At 44.3% G+C, this 24609-nt stretch overlaps 1 protein-coding gene across 6 annotated transcripts in view; it reads left to right on the plus strand.

Annotated features, from left to right (window-relative positions):
- The window catches only part of AQP9 (aquaporin 9), a 40284-nt gene extending 15845 nt beyond the window's left edge, over window positions 1–24439 (plus strand). For 4 of the 6 annotated variants that reach the window (XM_049852595.1, XM_049852600.1, XM_049852599.1 and 1 more), the window contains 5 exons: window positions 9650–9776; window positions 13062–13199; window positions 14497–14615; window positions 17418–17635; window positions 22481–24439. In XM_049852595.1, the coding sequence (XP_049708552.1) occupies window positions 9650–9776; window positions 13062–13199; window positions 14497–14615; window positions 17418–17635; window positions 22481–22676 (798 nt within the window). In that variant the 3' untranslated portion in view covers window positions 22677–24439. Of the gene's footprint in view, window positions 1–9649; window positions 9777–13061; window positions 13200–14496; window positions 14616–17417; window positions 17636–18322; window positions 19214–22480 lie in introns of those variants that run through there. The other 2 variants (XM_049852596.1, XM_049852597.1) reach the window with 2 other exon arrangements.
- The last annotated feature ends 170 nt before the right edge of the window (window positions 24440–24609 follow it).

The raw sequence follows: 24609 nt of genomic DNA on the forward strand, positions 1-24609 counted from the left end.
GAAAGTCCACATATATTGGATGCAGACCATACCCCCAAGGAAACTCCCTTTCAACTGATAGACCACTCATAGCAGATCTCATCATGGAGGTGATTACATCATGACATAACGGCCAAACTATATCATAACTGCCAAACCACTGAGAATCACGACCCAGTCAAGTTGACACACAACTTTAATTATCACCCTCTTTCGGCTTTGGTTTCCTTATTTGTAATATGAAGAGAGTAAAAGGACCTGAATTATGGGCTGTTGTAGGGGCATAGGGGCTGATGGATAGAAAGTACTTAGCTCATAGAAAGCACAGCACAGAAAGCATTTGATGCATATCAGTTGTTGTTGCTGTGGTTGTTACTATTATTATTATATGATCAGACAGGTATAGTCACATAAACTTAATAGGTATATATAGCCAGGTGGAGTTGTATGCGAGACTTCAGATAACACACAGGAACAGCACAGGCTGGAGGGCCAACGTTTGCTGACATAATGGTGTTTGTTCCGCCTCTCCAGTTACAAGAAGCAAATACTTATAGGAAGACAGGCCCCTCCACAGTGACTCACTTCTGAAGAATGGGGACTGTATTTTTTTTTATCTCCGTACTGCCACTGAAAAAAACCCAAATCCAACTCATAATGACCCCGTGGGACAGAGTAGAACTGCCTCATAGGGTTTCAAGGCTGTAACCTTTACGGTAGCAGACTGCCACATCTTTCTCCCAAGGAGTGGCTGGTGAATTTGAACCACTGACCTTTTGTTAGCAGCTGAGCAATTAACCACTGTGCCACCAGGGCTCCTTCTCTACTGCCACTACCTTAGTCAAAGTTTTGCATGTAATTGGCCCTTCATCTGAGGGAAGCCACAGATCCTTCCTCTGGGAACTGGGAGGCTATGCTGCATCTCAGCCCAGCTGTGTTACCACCATGGTATCTGCGGGGCCAGGAAATCTTTGGCACCCAAAGCTGAAAGGGTTTCTGTGCTCAGAACTTAATGCAGAAGACAAAAGCCTCAAGGTTTATTCATACGAGGCAGACAACATAAGTGAGTGAAGTGGGCAAGGTCAGGCCAGGGTGGAAGTGGACAGCATATGCCCTGTCTAGGGGGCATCTACTACTCAGAACCTCTCTGCTGTGGTTGAGCAGGAATGGATAAAGCTTTTCAGATTTTACAGTTTTTTTTTTTAAGAGTAAGCAGAAATCCGGAGATTTATGTGCAGCCTTTCTTTGTGGGCGGCAGTCAGTAATGGCTGCCAATTCGTGACTGCTCTGAGGGTGTCCCTTAACCACTTTCTGCAAAGACTAGGGATCCTCGCTTGTTACTCTGTGCTGTCAAGTGGATTCCAATTCATAGTGACCCTGTAGGACAGAGTAGAACTGCCCCATAGGGTTTCTTAGGCTGTAATCTCTACGGGAGCAGATTACCAGTTTTTTTCTCTGGAAGAGTAGCTGGTGGGTTTGAGCCACTGACCTTTTGGTTCGCAGCTGAGCACTTTAACCCTTGTGCCAGTAGGGCTCCTTAGCATTCTCGCTAGGAAAGGGCAAATGGAAAGATCCTGAGGTTCTAATCCTTTGGCTTGGTATCATCAAATTACATGAGGCCTGGCTATTGGAAATCTAATTCTTGCCTGTGCAAGATTGGGGTCCTTTTGTTTTCTATCCTACCGTCTGACAAAGCTGGTGGAGGTAATAACATGGAAGCCATTTTTATCTCAGGCAATACCAGAAGAGAAATCTTGGTGGCTTATTATCTTAACTTCCTCACTCGGCCGATTTGTTATACCTTCATGTACCTTCATCAATGTATCTCAGATTTAGTAGTATCATGTCAGGTGATGCCATGACTTGGGGAGACTTGAATGTCAAAATTGCCACCACCTGGTTAGTACGGCCAGATAACAAAACTGCCATCATCTAGTTATTAAGGCTGGATAAGAAACCATCTAGTTAGTGAGGCTGGATAACAAATCTGTATCTCCATGTGCACTTTCTCTGGGCATCAATGATAACAAGCTTGTATCACTAATGACAGACAGCACCACATTTCATCCGTATTACCTTGTGACTCTTACCACTTCAAGCATGGATTACAGTCGTGTGTCTTTCCTCTCCCACTGCTCTTCAAGCTTCCAAAGGGCCTGTGTCTGATTCACATCCCTCCTACCACCAGGCTCCATGCCTGGGACTAAGAATTGTTGAACATGTGGATGAATGATGAATGTTTGAGTGAATGCCCAATGCCAATTAGAGGTGCTTGTAGACTTAGGGGTCTTAGTTTCCCGTGTCTTGATTTTATGAAAGACAGACTTCGAAACAGAAATCTGGACAAAATATGTGTTTGGCTCAGGGAGAGCCAAGGGCACTTTAGTGCAAGGAAAAGAACATGAACTTTGGACTTAAACGTTAGTTTTGACTAAAAAAAAAAAAAAAAAACTTTTCACTAGACAAACTTAAATTCTTTCCCCAAACAAGTGAGTTTCCCTCCCACTCAGGTTATTATGGGTACTAACTGAGAACATATACACGTATATACCGTGCTAGGAACATCTTGGTCGATACTTTAAAGGAGGCAATAGATGCACAACAGATGTGAGAAGGGTCAGATGCTACACAGTCTGTGGGCTTACTAACCCCTCACAGCAGTGCTTCAGTTCGTGATAAGGACTCCATGTTGTCTCCAGTCAACGACATGTCATAGGGGTCGTGGCACAATTGTCCAGTAATCCTAACTGATACTTCTTAGAAATTATACCTTCTACTTTTCACGTCTTACCCCAAAATCTACCCTTTCTCTTGAAAAGACATTTACATAAAGTTTTTTTTTTCTTTGTTTTGTTTTTTCTTTCCTGCTTATGTTAAGGGCTTGGCTGCTAATCAAAAGGTTGGCAGTTCGAATCCACCAGCTGTTCTTCGGAAACCCTATGGGACAGTTCTACTCTGTCCTATAGGGTCGCTATGAGTTGGAATCAGCTCTATGGTGGTGGTGGGTATACTAAAATATATTAATCTCACCAAATCTTGTTTGAGCAGGGAATACAAAGAAATATGAGCTGCTGCCCTGGAGGGCATTGTAGTCTTGATGGGAGGTGGCAGGACAAGGGGTATATAACGAAATGGCAAGTTATGGTAGAAGAAGATATTGTGGGTTTCACTTGTCAGAGAAGACCCTACTGAAAAGGTAGCATTTTAGCTCAGCATTAAGGATAGATTGGGTGGCATCTGAGCTCAGCTTTAAGGGTAGATTGGGTGGCATCTGAGCTCAGCTTTAAGGGTAGATTGTGTGGCATCTGAGCTCAGCTTTAAGGGTAGATTGGGTGGCATCTGAGCTCAGCTTTAAGGGTAGATTGGGTGGCATCTGAGCTCAGCTTTAAGGGTAGTTTCGGTGGCATCTGAGCTCAGCTTTAACGTAGATTATGTTTGGTTGGTGAAGATGCAAAGGAAGATACATTCCACGAGAAAGCAGAGCTGGGCGGATGTGCAGAGGTGGGAATGACAGGACACCAGCCTGGCCATGCAGAGGGTTTATGTTGAAGAATACTGGGCAGAGAGGTGGCTGGGGATCCTGAGGCCAGTTGATGGTGAGCCCTGAGTACCAGGCTGGGGAGTTTGTGCCAGCCCTTCTTGAGCAGTAGAGAGGCATCAGGGAGGTGGTGTTTTATCTGGAGTGGTCCCTGGGTGAGGAGAGACTGGAGGTGGGAAAGTTTGTCGGAGGCTGTAGAAGAAGGCTCAAGAAGGTTTGGGTAGTTATGCAGCACTAGGTAACTGGAACCCAGTAGTCATGTAATATTCTGAATTGTCATTGATCTTCAAGGCCATTAATAGATAGATGTAAGTCAAGTAGAAGGCAGAGTTATTTTTTGTAGAAAGGGGTTTGGATGATTTGGGGTGATGAAGGGAGAGAAAGCTTGGTGAAGCTATTGGGAGAATATTGAGAGAAGAATGAAGAGCTTTGGGGGCCAGGAAGGACACAGTGAACGTGGCTTTTTAATTGTTCTCCATATCCTCTGTGTGGTTTCCGTGATTTTTCTCACTGTTCTGGAGAAGGCAACTAGACTGAGCAGGTGCTGGATCCTGGCAAGAAGGTGGAAGGGATCTTGAGAGTCTGGAAATTACCTGCAGAGGAGGAGTGAGTGACAGACTCAGAAAACAAAACACTCAAGGGAACAGAATAAAACAGAACAGACTAGCATATTATTGGCTATTAGTTTGGAAAGGAACCTTAGAGATAGTTTTCTAGATAAGGAAATCAAGGTTCCACCCTAGGGAAACAACTAAGTACTAATAATATAGAACAGACAGTAGATGGAATTCCTGAGAAGAGGTCATGTTCAGAAATGAGATTTGGAAAGTAGACTATGAATGGCTGATGGGCCTAGAGAAGCTTTCCAGATAGAGGGGGGAGAAATGCTGACAAGCTCTTTTCTGGGCCTAAGAAGGGGAAAGGTGTAGCAGTTCTTAAAACTTAGCACAGGGACCCATGTTGGAAGCTTTGTCTGTAAAACCATCAGGGACAGTTCAATCGATTTGAAAACACAGGGTGTGCCAAAGAAGGAAACTAGAGGGGGTGACCAACTCCCCAACAACCAGACCATAATAATCAGAATATCCAAGATCTGCTTCCCTGGTGCTGTGAATCCAGGTGGGAAGAGGCAGACAAGGGAAGACCCTAGCAGGCAGTTACCTTTCTTCCTCCTTGTTTTTTCAGGCTGTAATAAATATATTTAAAAATTAAGAAGAAATGCTGTAAGTCTGGGCTGAAATCTTCTGAGTGGCAGTTTCTGATGAAGATAACGGAAGTCCCCTGCACTGTTTCTTCCTCCTATTTCTTCCCTGCAGCCTTAGTTTGATTATCTTCCTTAGAAAAGGACAAAAGGCAACTTCAGGAAGCAGGGTGGAAGAGGACAGTGTTGATCACAGTGAAATTGGACAGGGCAGAGGCTTCCCTCATCTGCTAGAGCCACTTACAGCATGTACATCTCCTCTAGACCAGATCGAGAACGTAAGCATCTGAACCATAAAACAGGGAAGACACGAATTTGGAAAGCAGTAATAGCTCAAGACCGGCCTCTGTCTGAATATGTCTCTTCTCATCCCTGGTTGTCTAAATCAGCTCATCTCAGCTGTCAGAAATGTTTTTTCCTCCTTTCAGGAAATGCTACCAAAATACCAAAAAAAAAAAAAATCCATTGCTGTCAAGTCAATTCCAACTCATAGTGACGCTATAGGACAGGGTAGAACTGCCCCATAGAGCTTCCAAGGAGTCCCTGGTGGATTCGAACTGCCGACATTTTGCTTAGCAGCTATAGCACTTAACCACTACAGCACCAGGGTTTCCACCAAAATACCAGTTAGCTTGAAATTTCTGTCCAGAGCATTTAATTGGCTTTCAATTTAAAAGAACAACATCAATGTGATTTTAATACTGACAGTTATTATAATAGACAGGAGCCCTGGTGGCACAGTGATTAACATGCTTGGCTGCTAACCAGAAGGTAACTGGTTCGAACGCACCAGCCAATCCATGGGAGAAAGATGTGGCAGTCTACTCCTGTAAAGATTACAGGGTTGGAAGTGCTACGGGACAGTTCTACTGTGTCGTGTGAGGTCGCTGTGAGTCAGAATCAAATCCACGGCAGTGGGTTCAGCTTTTGCATTGTAATAGATAAGGATTCTGGAAAGAATAATGTCAAAATTGGTAGACTATGAAATCGTCCCAGAGGATTTCTTGAAAAGGGGAAAGGGAACATGTTTCCGCTGCAACCTTATTCAAAATTTAGAGTAAGGCATGGGGCCAAGTTCATGATTACATTCAAAGCCGCCATGTGCATGTGATGTGTGGACCAAGTGCCTCCCTCTAGAGGTGAAACACTCATATTTCTCCCTACTGTGAGCAGCTAGAACTAAGACACATCACTGTGTCTTAGAATGGGGAACTAGACCGGACATTAGAAGGTCATCTAGGTAATTTCTCTGACTTCAGAGAGGAGAAAATCGAAATCATTCTATATGTACTAAATCTCCCTTGTTTGTAAATTATATTTCTCTGAAGAACTTCACAAATGTGTCCTGGAAAGCTATTTAGAATTCATCACTATCAGGAAGTTGTTCGTGTGCGATCTCTCATGTTTCAGTTTAAGCCTCTTTCCTGTAGTTCATCCCATTGAGAAGAGATGTAAGAGCTGGTTATTCAGAGACTCCATCAGCCTGAGACCAGAAGAACTAGATGGTGCTTGGCTACCACCAATGACCACCCTGACAGGGAACACAACAGAGAGTTCCTGACGGAGGAGAAAAGTGGGGTGCAGGGCTCCAATACTAGTAAAAAGACCAGACTTAATGGTCTGAGACTGGAGGAACCCCACAAGACATGGCCCCTGGACTCTCTGTTAACCCAGATCTAAAACCATTCCTGAAGCCAACTCTTCAGACAAAAAATAGACTGGACTATAAAACATAAAATGATACCCTTGAGGTGTGCCTCTTAGTTCAAGTAGATACATGAGACTAAATGGGCAGCTCCTGTCTGGAGGCGAGATGAGAAGGCAGAAAGGGACACGAGTTGGTTGGATGGGCATGGGAAATCCGGGGTGGAAAGGAGGAATATGCGGTCACATTATAGGGATTGCAACTAGGATCACATAATAATGTGTGTATAAATTTTTGTATGAGAAGCTAACTTGAGATGTAAACTTTCACCTAAAGCACAATTAAAAAAAAAAAAAAAAGAGCTGGTTATTGTCTTCCTAATAAGAAGCTCTCACGTTCTTTTTCTTTTTTTCCCCTTAGGTATTCTCATTTCTGAAACCTTTCCTTATATGCTCTATTTTCCTCTCTTTAAGTATTTATTACTTGATCTCCTCCCCTCAAGTTAGTTGCTCTTCTTTTTTTATTTTTTGTTGAACTTTAGGTGAAGGTTTACTGAACAAAATAGTTTCTCATTAAATAGTACATATATCATTTTATGACATTGGTTAACAATCCCACAACATGTCAACATTCTCCCTTCTCAACCTTGGGTTCCCTATTACCAGCTTTCCTGTCCCCTACTGTCTTCTAGTCCTTGCCCCTAGGCTGGTGTGGCCCTTTAGTCTCATTTTGTTTTAGGGGCCTGTCCAATCTTTGGCTGAAGGGTGTCTGGGGATCATACTCTCAGGGTTTCTCCAGTCTCTCTCAGGCCAGCAAGCCTGGTCTTTCTTTTGAGTTAGAATTTTGTTCTACATTTTTCTCTAGCTCTGTCCACGACCCTCTATTGTGATCCCTGTCACAGCAGTCAGGGGTGGTAGCAGGCACCATCCAGTTGTACTGGGCTCAGTCTGGTGGAGACCGTGGTAGATGTGGTTCATCAGTCCTTTGGACTAGTATTTCCTTTGTGTCTTTAGCTTCTTCATTCTTCCTTGCTCCCGAAGGGGTGAGACCAGTGGAGTATCCTAGATGGCCATTCACAGGCTTTAAGACCCCAGATGCTACTCACCACAGTAGAATGTGGAACATTTTCTTTATAAACTCTGTTATGCCAATTGAAGTTGCTCTTCTTTAGTTATGAAACCCAAAGGGGACTTTGTACTTAGGAAAAGTTTGGCCACCTCTTAGGATTTACACGGCACAAATGGCTGCTGGTCATTTGTTATCTTGTTTTCATACGCAACTGCTCTGTCTTTGATCTAAACTTTTTTTTTTACTTCCCAGTAACTCTCCTTCACCAAATATTTATTTAATGGACCATGATGAAATTGTTTTAAGTGGGTGCTCAGAGAATACATAGGACCCATTTTCTTAAAATTAAGAAATACACAGGGGGAAAAGGGTGTATAATGGAAAGCTTTTCTCCAACACCTAACTTGACCATCAAGTTCCCCTCCATGGGACCCATCTGCATTTCCTGCTATTTGTGTATTCATGGAGCATGCCTATGCATGTAAAAGGAAATAACAGAATGCATTTTTAACATAATCGGCAGTATACTTTGTACACTGTCTTAGTTACCTAGTGCTGCCATAACAAAACGGCACTGGGTTTTTTGGCCATAACAAAACATACAATAAGTGAGGAGCTTTTTAAAGAATAGAAATTCATTGTCTCATAGTTTTGGAGCCTAGAAGTCCAAACTGGGCATCAACTTCAAGGGAGGGTTTGTCTTTGTCAGGGATCCCTGGTGGTGCAGTGGCTAAGAGCTTGGCTGCTAACCAAAAAAAAAAAAACCCAAGAGGTTGGCAATTCAACTCCACCAACCGCTCCTTGGAAACCCTATGGGGCAGTTTTACTCCATCCTATAGGGTCGCTATGAGTTGGAATTGACTTGATTGCAATGGATTTTTTTGTTTGTTTATTTTTTGTTTTTGTCCTTCTTGGTAGCCCCAGGAGTTTCTTGGAGTTCCCTAGCTTTCCTTGGTGTCTGCCCCCCTGCACCCCCCTGTGTGTCTCTGTGTCTATTCTGCTCTTTTTATAGATCAGAAGTGATTAGGTTTAGGATCCACCCTGCTCTGATATGGTTGTTAACATAACAAAAAAAAACTCCTATTTCCAAACAGGCTCATATTTACAAGTACAAGCTTTAGGATTTCAACCCCTATTTTTAGGGGGCATGATTCAATCCATACCATTGTTCTACATCCTCTTTTTTCTCTTTTCTAACTTAACAATACACCTTGGGAATCATTCCATTTTGGTGCACACAGATCTTCCTCATCTTGTTTTCTGGCTGCTTCATAGTCCACTGAATCATAAAGCATAGTACATTGATTCCAAACCTTTCTAAAACATCCTCTACCAGCTGAAGATCATCAAAGACTCACTATCCCACATCACCTTCGTTGCACAGCTGTCTATGGAGTGCGTGCTGTGAGCAGAGCTCTGCTTCTGGTGCCATGGGGAATGCTAGAAGCAGCAAGTGTGGTAGCCTCTGCTGTCCAGGGAGCTACAGCCTCAGCAGGGAGAAGAGGCATATGGAAAAGGGGACCTGGTTTCCCATTCTGTCCCCCCACGATCTTCCTTCGTTACTTGTATATCAGGCACTCTTTCTAATACATGGTATAAATGACCTTTCCACTTGTTGGGTGTGCGTACAATATGTGTGCCAATTTTGGCTTATACTAGGAGCCTCTAGAGCAGGGATCTCAAACCCAAATGCCTACAGGGGCCAGGAAAGTGACTTAATGTGTAAAGTGAAGCCACCTGGGAGAGGATGAGCTCGAAACAAAGGGGGCAGCCACCTGCTACTCTGCTCCAGGTGGTTATTTCTGGAGTTTCCAGAGCTTTTGATGCTTAAAAAAAACTGATGGATTGAAGTATATGGAATGTCTCTGTAATATTTCTACAATGGCATGTGAATCTATAATTACCTTAAAAAAAAAAAAAGCTTAATTAAAAAAAAAATCCAGAAGCCTAGATCTTTGTCTGAAATGGCCTGATTAATAAATGTAGACAAATTTTCAACATCGTGCAGGCCCAACAAACATAGGTGTAAGCCAGACTCAACCTCAGGGCCGACCACCTTTTTCTGTGTGCATAGCTGGATCATTATTATTTGACGTGTATCAAGCCCAAGGCAGCCCATATCTGCAAGTTCACTTAAATTATCTTCTTGCTGCTGCAACTTTCAGTCGCCTTTGACTCTGACCATCCCACTTACTTGTTGAGGTTTCTGTCACTCCAGGTCCTTGGATGTGGCTGTATCGCCCAAGCGATCCTCAGTCGAGGACATTTTGGAGGGATTGTCACTATCAATGTGGGATTTCCGATGGCTGTCGCCATGGCCATTTACGTGTCTGGAGGAGTCTCCGGTAAGTCATAGAAATAATGACTTCTACAGCTAATACAACCATCCCAACGCACTAGCTTTACATTCAAAATGTGCATTAGTGGAGCCCTGGTGGCATAGTGGTTAAGAGATCAGCTGCTAATCAAAAGGTCGGCAGTTCGAATCCACCAGCTGCTCCTTGGAAACCCCTATGGGGCAGTTCTATTCTGTTCTATGGGGTCACTATGAGTCAGAATCGACTCAACCTCAAAGGGTTTAGCACATTGACAAAGTGTTAAGTGCTTTACATCCCTTAATTTACTTAGATCTCAACAATCCTACAAGAATACGTATTTGATCCCTTTTTAAAGATGATAAAATTAAAGTGGCCAACAAATAGTGAGTTGTCCAACATTTAGCAAGAAGCAGAGTTGGGGATGAGCATTTAGAACTGACTGATTCCTAAGTTGGTTCACTGCATCACATTCTTTATCACTCCATGGGATCTTTTGCTTGTTCTACCCCATGTTTGGAAGCCGTTTCTCAAATATTTCATGAATAGCTCAGTGAAGGTCATTCCACAGAATGAAGTCCCTGGACCTTTATCCACAGCAATCAAAGGCAACTCTTGCAAAGTGGCTGGACTTTTCATGGAAGTACAGGTCTCATCCAGAATGTCTCGGTCCAATTCTGTCCTGAGAGATGGACTGATTCGAAGCTGTTCTCTAAGTTCTGAGAAATCAAATGGAATGACAATATTTAATGAAGTTGGGGAACTTAGGGAGTGTAGAAATGATTCAATTACCAAAGAGTGAGGCCTCGAACCAGACTTCTTGGCTTAAAGCAGCCACACAGGACCCTTGCTTGCTGTCCGCAACAGGCTCCCACCACATTCACTCCAGTGTGACCTCCACAAATGTGTGTTTTCAGCTGCATTTTTAGGTGGGGATGTGGTCTGGGAGCGTTTCTCCTGCATAACACCCTGACTGAAATATTGCCAAATATTTGTTTAGGATAAACGAGTCCTGGTCCCTACAAATGTAGCTCACCCCCTTCACCACCATCGCTCTCCATCCGTTTGTATCCGTTGATGTACTTGGGGATTTCCGTAATCACTGTAGGATGAAACAGGGCAGGGAGCAGCAGAAGGAGAATAGGGTATGAGAGGAAGGCATGGAGTCTCCCCCTCCGGCCCTGTACCGGGTTTCAGCCCCTATGGTTAGAGGTGCCAGGGCGAGGGCCAGAAGCTGGCTAAATTGATTATAAGTGACAGTAGGACCCCAATGGGTGGTTAAACGTGGCGTGGGTTGGAAAGGAAGCCCTTCTCTCCATCTCTGCTTGAAACACAGCACTATTCAGGTTCCCTGAGGACTACAGTCTTTGGGAACATGCAGGGACAGGGTCACTGGCCCAGCGGTGACATCCACACAAGTGACACCATCAGTATTGGCCTCAGCAGCCGCAGCAAAGCAGAGGAAGATTTGAGTGTGAGAGGGGTCTATCTCATGGTAGCTGGAGCTATCACACAGGTTCATGGACACATGTGAGGCCCTCTTTAAGGATTCTAAAAACAGCTGCTGTGTATTGGGCATAGATAGAAATGTGATCCTGTTTTGTGGTCACAGACTGGTGAGGTAAGCTGGCATTTGGTTTTTAAATATAATGCATTACCTTACTGCAAGGACATTATCATACCCTGTTCTTTGTGAGTGTGCCAATAGCCTGATCATCAAACCCGGTCATTCAGAACTCAGAACGCCTTAATTTTGCAGTGACCCACATCAAGTGTTAACAATGCCTACTTGTACCTAGACTGTGGTAGTTGTTGATGTAGCATTATATAAGTAAAATTAATTTACTGAAAAGGCAAAAAACTCTTCTTGCTTAATGATAAATAAGGTATTAAGGTTGTCTCTATCACTAACTTGTCTGTGAGTGCGGGCTGGAGGATGGACTTTTCCAGAATAAAGTCTTGAAAAAGTCTATCCTGCTCACATAAGACTTTCACCCAAGGTCTCATGAGCTCCTGCTGCACCCCCAGGCTCCTCACATGGATGAAGTCCCATCATCACACCTGCCTCGGCACAGCCGAGATTGGGGTGCAGAGCTCTAAGATGCTCACGTTTCTCCTCTGCTTGGCTCTGTGCTTGCAATAAGCCAGGGGTAACGGCCCCCCTCTGCAGGGAACACTTTCTAGCAGCCACTTGGCCCCCAGTCAAAGTAAGTAGTCAGAGTGCCACTGCACTGCCTCTTTTCTGAGCCCTTCAGCCACCCCTCAGCCCCTATTTCTCATTGCTTTGCAAAGCACCTTTCCTGACACATGCTTCCTGATCCCCAAACAACCTTCTCCCTCTGTAGATCTCTGTGGTCTGGGCAATCTGAATAAAGGTCTTTGATCACTCATTTCTTCAACATTTGTATCTCAAACACCAACGTACTTGGCATCGTGTAAGGGCCGAGGTGAATAATAGTTCCTGCCTCAGGGTGCTCACTGTCATGAGGGGCAAAAAAGCTTAAGCCTAGGGTTATAGATTGAATTGTGTCCCCCCAAAATATGTGTTGGGTTCCTGGACCTTGTACCTGTGGGTGTGATCCTGTTAGGAAACAGAGTTTTCTTTTGTTATGTTAATAAGACCATACCAGTATAGTGCGGGTCCTAAACCTAATCACTTTTGAGCTATAAAAAGACCAGAATAGACACAGAGACACAAACACAGGGGAAGACAGTTGCCACGGGAGGATTGTTTTCAAGCCAAGGAATGAAGGAATGCCTGGGGCTACCAACAAGGAAGGAGTTAACAAGGCCAAGACCTTGATTTGGACTTTCAACCTCCAGAACTGTGAGAAAATAAATTTCTGTTCTTTAAAGCCACCCGTTTGTGGTATTTGTATTTCAGTAGCACTGGGTAGCTAAGACACCTAGCTACAGAAAATTTTTTTTGGAAGAAGTGCTTGTTAAACAAATAAATCTCCCACTGGTGGAATCATCTGAGAGGAGGTATTTTTGACCACAGGTGTCTTCTTATGCTCCTCCCACAATGGTTGCCTCTGGGCGAGAATCTACCTGTGGACCACTTGGGCATAGCAAGTTTCTTTCTGTCCCTGACTCTTGTCAGAAAACCATACTTCCCACAGTCTCTAATGATGCCATGGGGGTAGTTAGCTCTCTCTCCCTCACACCTACAAACACAAGCCTCTTTCTCCTCATATGCCCTCTCTCCCTAGAAGCTTGAGTTCTTCCTGATACCTCTAGATAAGGTTTTCTTCACAATTCTTTCACTTCCTGGGCTGCCTTCTAAAATCCCCAATCGTGCTGTCTTCCTTGCAGGCGGCCACGTTAACCCAGCCGTGTCTTTTGCAATGTGTCTCTTTGGACGGATGAAATGGTTCAAATTGCCTTTTTATGTGGCAGCCCAGTTCTTGGGAGCCTTCCTGGGGGCTGCAACCCTCTTTGGCATTTACTACGGTGAGTAGGGCCCCTGAAGCTGAAGGATAGGGAGAGCTGGGCATAAACTGACAGTCAGCATTTCTTGGCAGAAAAAGGCAGATAAGGCAGGAACAGGAAGCTTTCTACAACTGACAGGACGTTCTAAGAATTCTAAGATAATGGAGACAACATTATCATTAGGGTAAATTCATGAAGCCTCTCAATGAAAATGGCCACATCTCAAATGTGGGGTTGAACTTAAGGAAAGACTGTTGTTAGGCCCAACCGGAATGAAAATGTGAACGTGCACAAAATAAGCCATAGGTCAGTGTCCTTTCCATGGTTTTCTCTGATTTGACTGGAAGAGGCAAAGGGGATGCTGAGTACATATTTAGGGAAGGCCTCTGAGACCAAGTCTCTGAAGCAAGGGGCACAGCATAGAAATGGGTGGGGGCCCTCATCCCTTTCCTTCGAGCTGCCCGGGTTCCAGCTCTGCAGCAGTCCTGGGGGAAAAGCAGCCTTCAGCCCTAGCTGTGTCAGCAATCGCTGCATGACTTAAATAAGCCATCTTGCCCATTTGCATCCGTTTTCCTCTCTGGAAAATGAAGGAACTGAATTAGATGACTTTAAGGCCTTTCACACTAAAAAACCTGGGGTTCCATGAAATCAACTGCTAAAGCAGTTCCCTCCATTTGACCCCAGCTAAGTCTCAATCCCTTTTGACCCTCAAACTGAAGCCCTCAGGACCTAGAATTTATGAACCAAGCCTTAGAGAACTGGGTTGTGAGAAGGAGCCTCCCCCCGCAGACCGTCTGTCTGAGAATTAAAGTCTACGAGGGCTGAAGAGAAACCTGAGACCAAGCCAGAAATTCTAAGAGCCAGCAGCTGTGACAAGAGAGGACTGGGTGAGTGCCAGCTGTGCCGGTGATGGCCTCTCCCTTGCTCAGAGGGCATCTCCACTAGGCCATGGCACCTTCAAATTCTGGAGTGATGTTAGAGGTTGATGAGAACCCTCTGGGGATTGTGAATTCTGCCTAGAGCAGGTCTAAGCCCCACTTTGGCTTTCAGTCAATCTCAAAAATTCCAAGTATTGCCCAAAAAGATGATTGGTTCCCAGGACCCACTGGCTCTGAATTTGGTTGAAGTTTGGAGTGGTGGATCAAGAGCAGCCAGGCTGTCTACCTCTGACCTACCATCCTCGCTCCCAGGCCTGGCTCCCCTGGGCAGCTCTAAAACTCTCCTACTGAAGTGGAGAGACGCAAACAATACCCATGTACCAAGCTGCCTCCGAGAGGCCTCCCTCACCCACTAATGCAGACCGCTCTGTCTTCCACAGATGGACTTATGTCCTTTGCTGGCGGACAACTGCTCGTAGAGGGAGAAAACGCAACAGCACACATTTTTGCGACATACCCAGCTCCGTACCTGTCTCTGACGAATGCATTTGCAGACCAAGTAAGTGTACGTTTAACACAGACCTGACTTTGGTGAAAAGACACGATCTGACAATGGGATATATAGGAGAATTATAGGTCTATCAGAGAGCAAGACAGGGTTTCCAAAGCCTGGAGTTGCTGGGCATAATCCACGCTCTCCTGACCAATTTTTACCTTTGCAGGAGTTGACACTGCCGAGTTTTCTGCTTCCTCGTCAGTATGTACACTGTTTTCACATCAGTTAAGGTCCAGAATGAGCTGGACACTTTGCCTCTGCACAGGCAAAAAGGGTTCACTTCACTATTAACATGCAGTCTCTTTTGTGTACCTAGTCTAAATGTGGAGGCCTCAAGAGAAGGAATTTCCATTTCAACTTAAGAACCGTGATGTGTGTAGTTGAGCCTGGGGTATCGTGCATCTCTGTCTCCCCTTGTGCAAGGGTTTATCCAAACTCTACGGTAGCTGGAAATGCCTCCACCTTATTTGACATTTAAACAATACTGGCATTCAAGTATCCGTGGTGTGGCCCTTTGACAACAGTTCTGGTCAGTTTAGGGCAGGATCAGCAAGCTCATTGAGGGTTACCCATTTCTTGGCTGATATTTATCTCCACAGCAGCTCCTACTTCACCGTGCTCTTATTTCAAAGTGGTTTACCAGCTTCTCTAGAACCATGCCTTTTAACCCAGTTATTATATACAGCTAAAGTTGAGAAAACAAATATTAGAAAACCTTGGTGCTGGCTCTCAGGGCTCTTTGCATTCCTTGAGCTTTGGGGGAGAGCATATAGATGCCAATTCTCAGCTAGTTGACACCTAACGGAACTCCTGGCCACCATGGCCATATTTCTCAGTCACTTCACCTTAAGATTACTAAACTGTTTACATATTGTTCAGGTGTTTTTAATCATTTCATTAATAAACATTCATTCAGCCAATAAATACTGTTTGAGCACCCATCAGGCCAAGTACAGCTCCGTGGTGTTCCTTCTTCAGGGCACAGAGGGTCTGGTGCTCCATCTGACAAGTTCAACAGACCATTCTCTCACAGGACCGTAGGGCAGTGATGGAAGAGGGTCGGAATGCAACCAAGGCCTGAAGGCGGAGATCCTGCTGTGCCTGGGAGCATAGGAAAGGCTTTCTAAGAAGAGTGTTCTTGGGAGAGAGCATGTCTCTTTGAATACAAATTATTTTAATATTATTATTTGGGGAAGCAGGTGAAATGGTAAAGAGGTCAAGGCAAAATCAGTTGCCTGGCTTGCATCCAGATTCTTCTGTTTCCAAGCTGTGTGCCTCTGGGCACGTTTCTTACGCCTCCTACTCAAGTTTCGTCATCTGTAAACTGGGAATAATAATAGGATTTACCTCCTGGGGAGTCCTGGTGGTGCAACGATTAAGTGCTCTGCAGCTAACCGAAAGGTTGGCAGTTTGAACCCACCCAGCAGCTCCCCTGGAGAAAGACCTGGCAAACTGCTTCTATAAAGATTACAGCCTAGAAAACCCTATGGGCAGTTCTACTCTGTCGAATGGGGTCACTAACAGCAATGACAACCTCACAGGGTTATTAGGAAATTATAATGAGCTAAGGCATATGAAGTGCTTGGCACATAATGAGTGTTTAGTTACATAGCTATTAAGGTAAAATAATAGTTTAGAAAGTTTAGAAAATAGAGATGAGAACACCTGTTATAGTTTTTTATATATTGCCTTATGGTTCTTCTTTTATGCCTTTTTTACATATAAAACACAACACACATATAATTTTATATATTTTCCCACTTAATATCAAAGCATTTTAATGTTACAATATAGCTTTTATATTTATAGTCTATAATAGACAATAAATGGACGTTCCATGATACAGTTAGCCCTCCCCCTATTGAAGAACTTTTAATGGCTTCCAGTTTTTCAGGACTATAGATAAATGCTTAAGTGAACATATTTGTTTTGTGATTTCTCCATTCATAGATTATTTCCATGAGATAGTTCTTAAGTATACAACCTGGTCAAAGTGTTGAATACTTTCATTATGTTTTTTTCTTTTAAAATGCATATTGCTCATTTCCTTTCAAAAGTATTGTGTCTGTTTAATTCCACCAGAAAGGCCTGAGAAAACTGGTATCATTTCTTAACATTTGCTATTGTTCGCATTTCTTTCATCACTAGTGAGTTTTCCCCGCTTACTTGTTTCCTAATTCTATTTTTCTTTTATGAGACTTTCTATTCGTTTCATTTTCCTATTTATCGATGGATGCCTTACATTGTTTTCCTTGCCAATTTGAAGGAGTCCTTCCTTCATTTTTCCAGCCTGCAGCTTGCCTTTCTATTTAGCTGGGTAGTACCTTAGCAGCATGGTGTGGCAGTCAAGATCACAATGTTTGGGGCCAAATTCTCTTGGTCCAAGCCTGACTGCCACTTTCTAAGTGTGTGGCTGGAGAGGTGACTTACCTGTAGATGGAAAGGCCGTCAGCACTATTCCCGACTGCCATGGTGAGGCCAGGTGGCTTACCTGTAGATGGGAAGGTTGTCAGCACTATTCCTCGACTGCCATGATGATGCCAGGTGACTTACCTGTAGACGGAAAGGTTGTCAGGACTATTCCCTAACTGCTGTGGTGAGGCCAGGTGACTTACTTGTAGACGGGAAGGTAGGTTGTCAGCACTATTCCCCGACTGCCATGGTGAGGCCAGTGTCTGCACGGCATTCTCCTCAGCTGTCGGCCAATTATTGCTAGGTTTGTTTTTCACATGAGGAGGTGCTTTCTGAGGTGGCCAGCTGGGCAGAGCACAAGCTAAACCCCTGGCACATTTTCTTCCTCTCCAGGTGGTGGCTACCACATTCCTCCTCGTGGTTGTCTTTGCCATTTTTGACTCCAGAAACATGGGGGTCCCCAGAGGCCTAGTGCCTCTTGTCATTGGCCTCCTGATTGTTGTCATTGCTTCCTCTTTGGGACTGAACAGTGGCTGTGCCATGAACCCGGCTCGAGACCTGAGTCCCAGACTGTTCACAGCTTTGGCTGGATGGGGGACTGACGTCTTCACGTAAGTAACAAAGCGGGGAGGATGCCTACTGTGCCTTACTGAGGATACTTTTGGATGCCAAAACTGGGAGTCGCTACTGAAATCTAGTGGGTAGAGGCCAGGGATGATGCTAAACACCCTACAATGCACAGGATAGACCTTCACAACAAAAAATTATCCAGCCCAAAGCGCCAATAGTGCCAAGACTGAGAAATTCCAGACTGGCACGATCACCACTACAACATGGAGAGGCGGAACAAAATGTCCCCGATCAGGGAGGATCTCTAGTCCTCTTCCGGTGGAGCGTCAAAATGTCTGCCCCAAAGATCTCCTTATTTCTAGAACCCAGAACTAGCCCAGGGTGTCCTTTAATCCCGCCTGCCAGAGTCTTGCTTTAGGGGGCCACTTCCCCAATCACCTTCATACAGAGCCCAGACCAGGATGTCCCGGATGTCCTGGTCTCCCTCTGAGCCCACCTTGGTGTCTCATCCAGAGCCCTAAGAGTGATGATGGCTCCAGAACAGGTAGAGGTGCTGCTTGTTCTTTCTTTGCTTTCTTAAGGTATGTGGTGGAAGACCCTGTCTGTGGGAGAAGAGGGGGGGTCACCTAATGCCAAACCCTGGCCCCATGTCCCTCGTTATCATCAGGGTCTTTTCCCTTCATGCATTCACTTATTTATTCATGCAGCTACTTTATCTTTTGTTCAAGTCCCCCTGCTAAAGGTGATAAAGACCCAGTTGCTGCCCCTCACTGGTGTATTCACGTTCTACTGAAGAGGAAATAACAGGCTCTTACTCGAGGTTAAAAAAAAAAAAAAAATTATTTTATACTCAAGGTTGAAACTATCAAGTGCTATTTAACTCCAGGAGTCAAGAGACGGTAGAACCAGCTCCACTCTAGAAATTACGGAGGCAGCACTTGGATATGCTTAACTGTGGAACCGAGGACGTATCTCAGGCAGAGAGGTACAAAGACAGAATTTTAAAAGAACAAGTAATCTAGTCACGTGAAGAAGTTTGGAAAGGACAGTTGTTACCAAATCATAGAGGAGCTGGACTCCCAGGATGGAAAGTTTGGATTTGCTGCTTCCTCTTCTGTAGGTTGTTGGCAGAAGCAAAGGATTCGGGGCAGAAGTTTGACATGCTAAACACACTTCACTTCAGCAAAAATAACCCAGCATCACTCTATGAGATGGATGGAGGCAAGAGAGGAGCAGAAAGCAGTTAGAGAAGAGCTGGGCTCCCTCGTAAGCCTTAGTCAAAACATCCCCTAAAAACCTTCGAGGGGTAGCAGGCACCCAAAGTGCGCCTAGAATGCCCCATGTTTTCGGGGCTTTTCATCAAGCACCTCCGCAGATATCCTAGCTTGGATCCACACCTGAGGTCTCAGATAAAGCCAAGACTGCCTTATTCTCAGGTTCTCAGTGTCCCTGTGCAGCGAGCAGTAAAGGGTGACCGAGGGAGGGGATTCTAAGGGGTCTGACAGGGATTCAACAGAGCCTGGCTAACTCTTTCTTTTCTCTTAAATATTAAGATGTTTCCCATTAAAGTTCTTTCCACTAATTCACACTAAAGTGTCAATGGCTTTGTGGGTGAAGGATCTCAGGGGTATTATTAACTTTTAAAAACTCTTTTCCCAAGGCATTATGCTGAGTGAAATTAGTCAGCTGCAAAAGGACAAATATTGTATAAGACCACTATTATAAGAACTGAAGAAATAGTTTAAACAGAGAAGAGAATATTCTTTGGTGGTTAAGAGAAGCGGGGAGGGAGGGAGGAAGGAGGGAGAGGGGTTTTCACTAATCAGATAGTAGATAAGAACTATTTTAGGTGAAGGGAAAGACAATACATGATACATGGGAGGTCACCACAACTGGACTAAACCAAAAGCAAAGAAGTTTCCTGAATAAACTGAATGCTTCGAAGGCTAGCATAGCAGGGGTGGGGGTTTGGGGACCATGGTTTCAGGGGACACCTAAGTCAACTGGCATAATAAAATCTATTAAGAAAACATTCTGCATCCCACTTTGCGGAGTGGCGTCTGGGGTCTTAAACGCTAGCAAGTGGCCGTCTAATATGCATCAATTCATCTCAACCCACCTGGAGCTAAAGAGAATGAAGAACATCAAAGACATAAGGCAATTATGAGTCCAAGAGGCAGAAACGGCCACACAAGGCAGAGACTACATTAGCCTGAGACCAGAAGAACTAGGTGGTGCCCAGCTACAACTGATGACCGTCCTGACAGGGAACACAACAGGGAACCCTTGATGCAGCAGGAGAGCAGTGGGATGCAGACCCCAAATTCTCACAAAAGACCAGACTTAATGGTCTGACTGAGACTAGTAGCCCTGGAGGTCATGGTCCCCAGGCCTTCTGTTAGCCCAAGACAAGAACCATTCCCAAAGCCAACTCTCCAGACCAGGATTAGCCTGGACAATGGGATAGAAAATGATACTGGTGAGGAGTGAGCTTCTTGGATCAAGTAGACACATGAGACTATGTGGGCAGCTCCTGTCTGAAGGGGAGATGAGAGGGTAGAGTGGGTCAGAAGCTGGCCGAATGGACACAAAAAGAGAGAGTGGAGGGAAGGAGTGTGCTGTCTCATTGGGGGGAGAGTAATTAGGAGTACATAGCAAGCTGTTTATAAATTTTTGTATGAGAGTCCGACCTGATTTGTAAACTTTCACTTAAAGCACAATAAAAAAAAAAAAAAAGCTTTCCCCGGAGGAATGAATCTCTAATGACAGAAACTTCAGACATTCACACAGATTTTCCTGGCATCCCCCAATCATGGCGTGCAAATGACCGCTCACCTGTGTGCCTGTAAGACTGGCCCCAGGCAAGTAACAACACCTGAGCTCCTCCTTTTATGACTTGTGGCCCTGGCACAAAGCGTTCAGCCCTGTAAAAGGAAGGGGGTTCAGCCAGTGAAAGGAGGACAAGGGTCCTGGCAAGTACTTGGGTCTTAATCTGTTAAATGACAGTGAGAGGTTCTCATAACATAGTGATGAAAGAAAGAAAATGGTGGACCAAACAAGGTAGATTATACTCACTTGGAGTGATTGCCTCCAGACAAAGCTCTTAGCTCTAGTTCTCTTAAGGCCAGATGAAGTGCCAGCCACTCCCATGGAAAAGTCCGTCTAGATTTGGGGGCTTGGGGAAGGGGACTGCGAGCAGCAAGCTGCAACTTCCCCTCTACCGTGTAGTAAGAGTGACATCTGGTGGCTGCTCTGCACAATTGCAATGCTATTCCATCCGAAATTTATGAGAGGACTAGGGCTATCTCAACCGCACTGGGATTTAGGGTTATCCAAAGTGGTGCGAACTGTTAATGCGTTCAGCTGATACATGAAAGGCTAGAGGTTCCAGGCCATCCAGAGGCACCTCGGAAGAAAGCCCTGGCTAGCTACTTCCAAGGAATCAGCCACTGAAAACCCTATGGAGCACAATTCTACTCTAACACACATGGGGTCAGGGGCAGCTGGTTGGGATCATCCAGGTGGGAGGGACCCTGCAGATGGAGGAGCTGAAGCTCAGAGAGGGCGGTCACTTGCCCAAAGCCCTTCTAGGCAGTCCTGCAATTAGAATTAGGTCTCAGAAATTCTAGGACAGGGCTCTTGTTTTTTTTTTTTTTTTTAATTTCTTTTATTATCCTTTCTAATCAAAATTTCATTTAATAAAAAGACAACATGGAGCACATATGTAATTATAAAGCATAATGATAAAAAGAACAGCCAGAGGTCCTTCCCCGATCTGGAAGGCTATCAGTTCCTCACATCTATCTGTGTGCTCCTCCAATCCCCTGCTCCCCACATTAACCTGATATTTGAGTGTGTTTCCCTGCTTTTTAAAAATAGTTTTATCACAACTGTATATATCCTGAAACAATATACCACCTAGTTCTGCTTGACTCTGAGCATCCAGGGTCCTTTATGCTGAATTATTTAAATGTATTTCCTGTCTCCAAAAAAAAAAAAAAAAACCATGGTGACAATTCACTAAGACTTAATGTTTACCCTGGAACCACACTTTAATTTCTGGAGGAGAGAGAACCAGGGCATAAAAGCCTCAGCAGAGAATAACTCTGAGCTGTGACCTCAAAATGTATGCACAGTTTTAAACTGCTTTTTAGGTAATTCATACATTCACTTTGAACTTTTTTTTAATTCCTTCATTCTTTCCACAAACATTCACAAACATTTCCTTTTTCTTTATTTTGTGATTTTTCTCATAAACCAACAATGCCCAGGAATCTTCCCGCATCCAGAGCCACTCCTTTGCATTCATAACATAACTCCCAGGCATCGTTATTTCAGGATAAGGGAGAGGCAATCCCTCGTTAGCCAACTGGCACTTACCCTAAGTGCTCTCAGTCTTCACTATGACTTCAGGGGCCATATTTCTTGACAGGAAAAGAAGCGAGGTGTGTTATCTCACAAGTAGTAACAGGACAAAAAAGTAAAAACCAAACCCACTGCTGTCGAGTTGAATTCCAACTCATAGCGACCCCCGGGACAGAGTAGAACTGCCCCGTGAGATTTCAAGGCTGTAATGTTTATAGAAGCTGACTGCCACATCTTTCTCCCAAGGAGCCACTAGGGAATTCAAACCGCCGACCCTTCGGTTAGCAGCTGAGCACTTAACCACTGTGCCACCAGGGCTCCTGACAATGGGGTGGATCATTTGAAATTAAGACTACATTGGAAAATCTGGGATGGTGGTTGCCAATTACAGTGAAGGCCCTAATACGTAACTCTCGCTAAGTTAAAGGAGTATGAGAAAGACTAGTCAGTTAGTGAATAACTAGATGGTAATACTAGGACGCAGGCGAGTAATAGATCACTAATTTCTTGTTTAATTTCAGAGCTGGAAATAACTTCTGGTGGATTCCGGTAGTGGGCCCTATGGTTGGCTCCATCTTCGGAGGACTCATCTATGTCCTTGTCATTGAAATCCACCACCCAGACCCTGACTCGGGCCTCAAGGTGGAGCCATCAGAGGACAAGGCAGAGCCATTGGAGGACAAAGCAGAGAAATATGAACTCAGCGCAGTGATGTAGCTGGTGCTCACTTCTTGACTTGTAACTGGCAGCGCTGGTCATCTCTTCAGGAAAGATGGCATCCATAGGTCTGTGCTTTCATAAGACGGGGGTGGAATCTGCCCAATTTTCTCTGCTAGTCATGTGGGCCACCTGATTGGAAAAGCATCAGAGTAAAGGTTTGAAATCACTGATCTCTTCTCTGCCAGACTTCCCCCCAAATAACACAGATTGTCCACCGAGTCAGCCCACCTCCCTGCCCTTTTTACTCCTCTGGTAGGAATTCTTATTCCTGGGTGAGGAGTAATACCTTGGAACCTTCACCACGGAGTTACCTGGAACCTTGACCATGGATTTGGATGGTCTCTGCTGCTACCTTTATGAAAAATTGCCACCAAAATCTTATTCCAATATCCACAAAGATTACACTCTGAGTGCCAACCAAAACCTAAATTAAAAGATAAAACCATGGTTTCAATTAATGTATCCATGAGTTGGGAGCTAATGGATTAATGCCCTTGCTCTGTTGTGCCACTGTATTTATATAAATATGAATATTCTCCAAATCTAGGGATATAGGAAGCGGTAGAACACAGCTGGAAAACCAGGAGGAGGACATTGTGGCACTCAGAAACCAGGAGACAAGATAAATTTGGGAAACCAAAAAGAATGTTTTTAATGGACACCATGTATCAGATTCATCTCTTGGTCTGCTGCATTTTAGAGGGCGCTGATTAATTTCCTGGTCTTTAGCATATAATAGCCTAAAGTACAATTATAACCTCAGACATGAAAACTACATCACTCTGATTTTTACCTCAAATGTCTTTCCTAGTTGCCCACTTGGCGACAGACATTGGCAAGTGGAGTCAATGGCTGTATTCCTCTGTTATTCTCCATACGTTCCAGAAGTAAAAACAGATGCTGTCCCATCCTGGTCTAAGCTAGTCCTCAGGATGGAGTCCCTGGAGATGTAATGTTACTCTAATGAGCTTTACAATTCACAGAGCACTTTCATTCATATCACCTAATTAAATCCTTCCATGACTTCCTGAGGTAAATACCATGCTGCCCATTTTTCAAATGAGGAAACAATCTCAGGGAAGCTATGTGAATTGCCTGAGGTCACGAGGAAGGTTGAATGGTGGTTAGTGCATCCCGTTCAGGAGATCCATACTTGGCTAAGGATCTTTATCAAACCTCCTTGGCTGACAACAAAAAGTGGGACTGACAGCTGCTAGAGTGTTTATACCTTCTGGAAACAATGCTCCTGGACCCCAATATACAAAGACCCCCATACCCTCATAGTCTGGTTTCATTCTTGCTGTTACTATAGCAGTAACAAGGGAAAGAGGTAGCAATCTGATCATACTTTTCATCTGCTGGGAAAACGATCAGAAATCCTCCCTTCCTAGGTGACCCCTGGTCTTGCTAAGTCTTAATCTTCCTTCCCTGCCAAACCGAAATATTCCATTCCAGAATTTCCTCTTGGGCAGGATCTTCTCTGTGAAGTTCTCTAACTGACTAAGTTCTCTAATTACTCTGCTTTGGTCAAGAAAGTCTCTGTGAGTTACGAATACCAGAACTTGGGACAAAACCGCCTGAGAGCTGTGGGAAATTGCTTTACAAGTGGCGTACCTCAGCCAACCCGAGCCCAGTGTTCCTGGAGCCATCCACATCCCCAACTGCTTTGTGATAACAGACCAATGAAAAGCAAGTGTGAAATGTCTCCAACAGGCCTATATTTCCTTTTTGAAATAAAATTATTGCTTTTTTTTTGAGTATTTTTAAGTATTAAGACTGTTCAGAGGGTGTCTACCCTGTCTACAAATTAGAATATCCTGGGTAGGTTTTAAAATATACTAATGCCCAGGGGGTCCTTTGTAAACATCTCATATGACTCTAATGTGCAGATTTGATTGAATCACGTGGGTCAAAGCATCTTTTGAGAACC

The sequence above is a fragment of the Elephas maximus genome, chromosome 13 (assembly GCF_024166365.1).
Source record: "Elephas maximus indicus isolate mEleMax1 chromosome 13, mEleMax1 primary haplotype, whole genome shotgun sequence".
Classification (NCBI taxonomy): Eukaryota; Metazoa; Chordata; class Mammalia; order Proboscidea; family Elephantidae; genus Elephas; species Elephas maximus.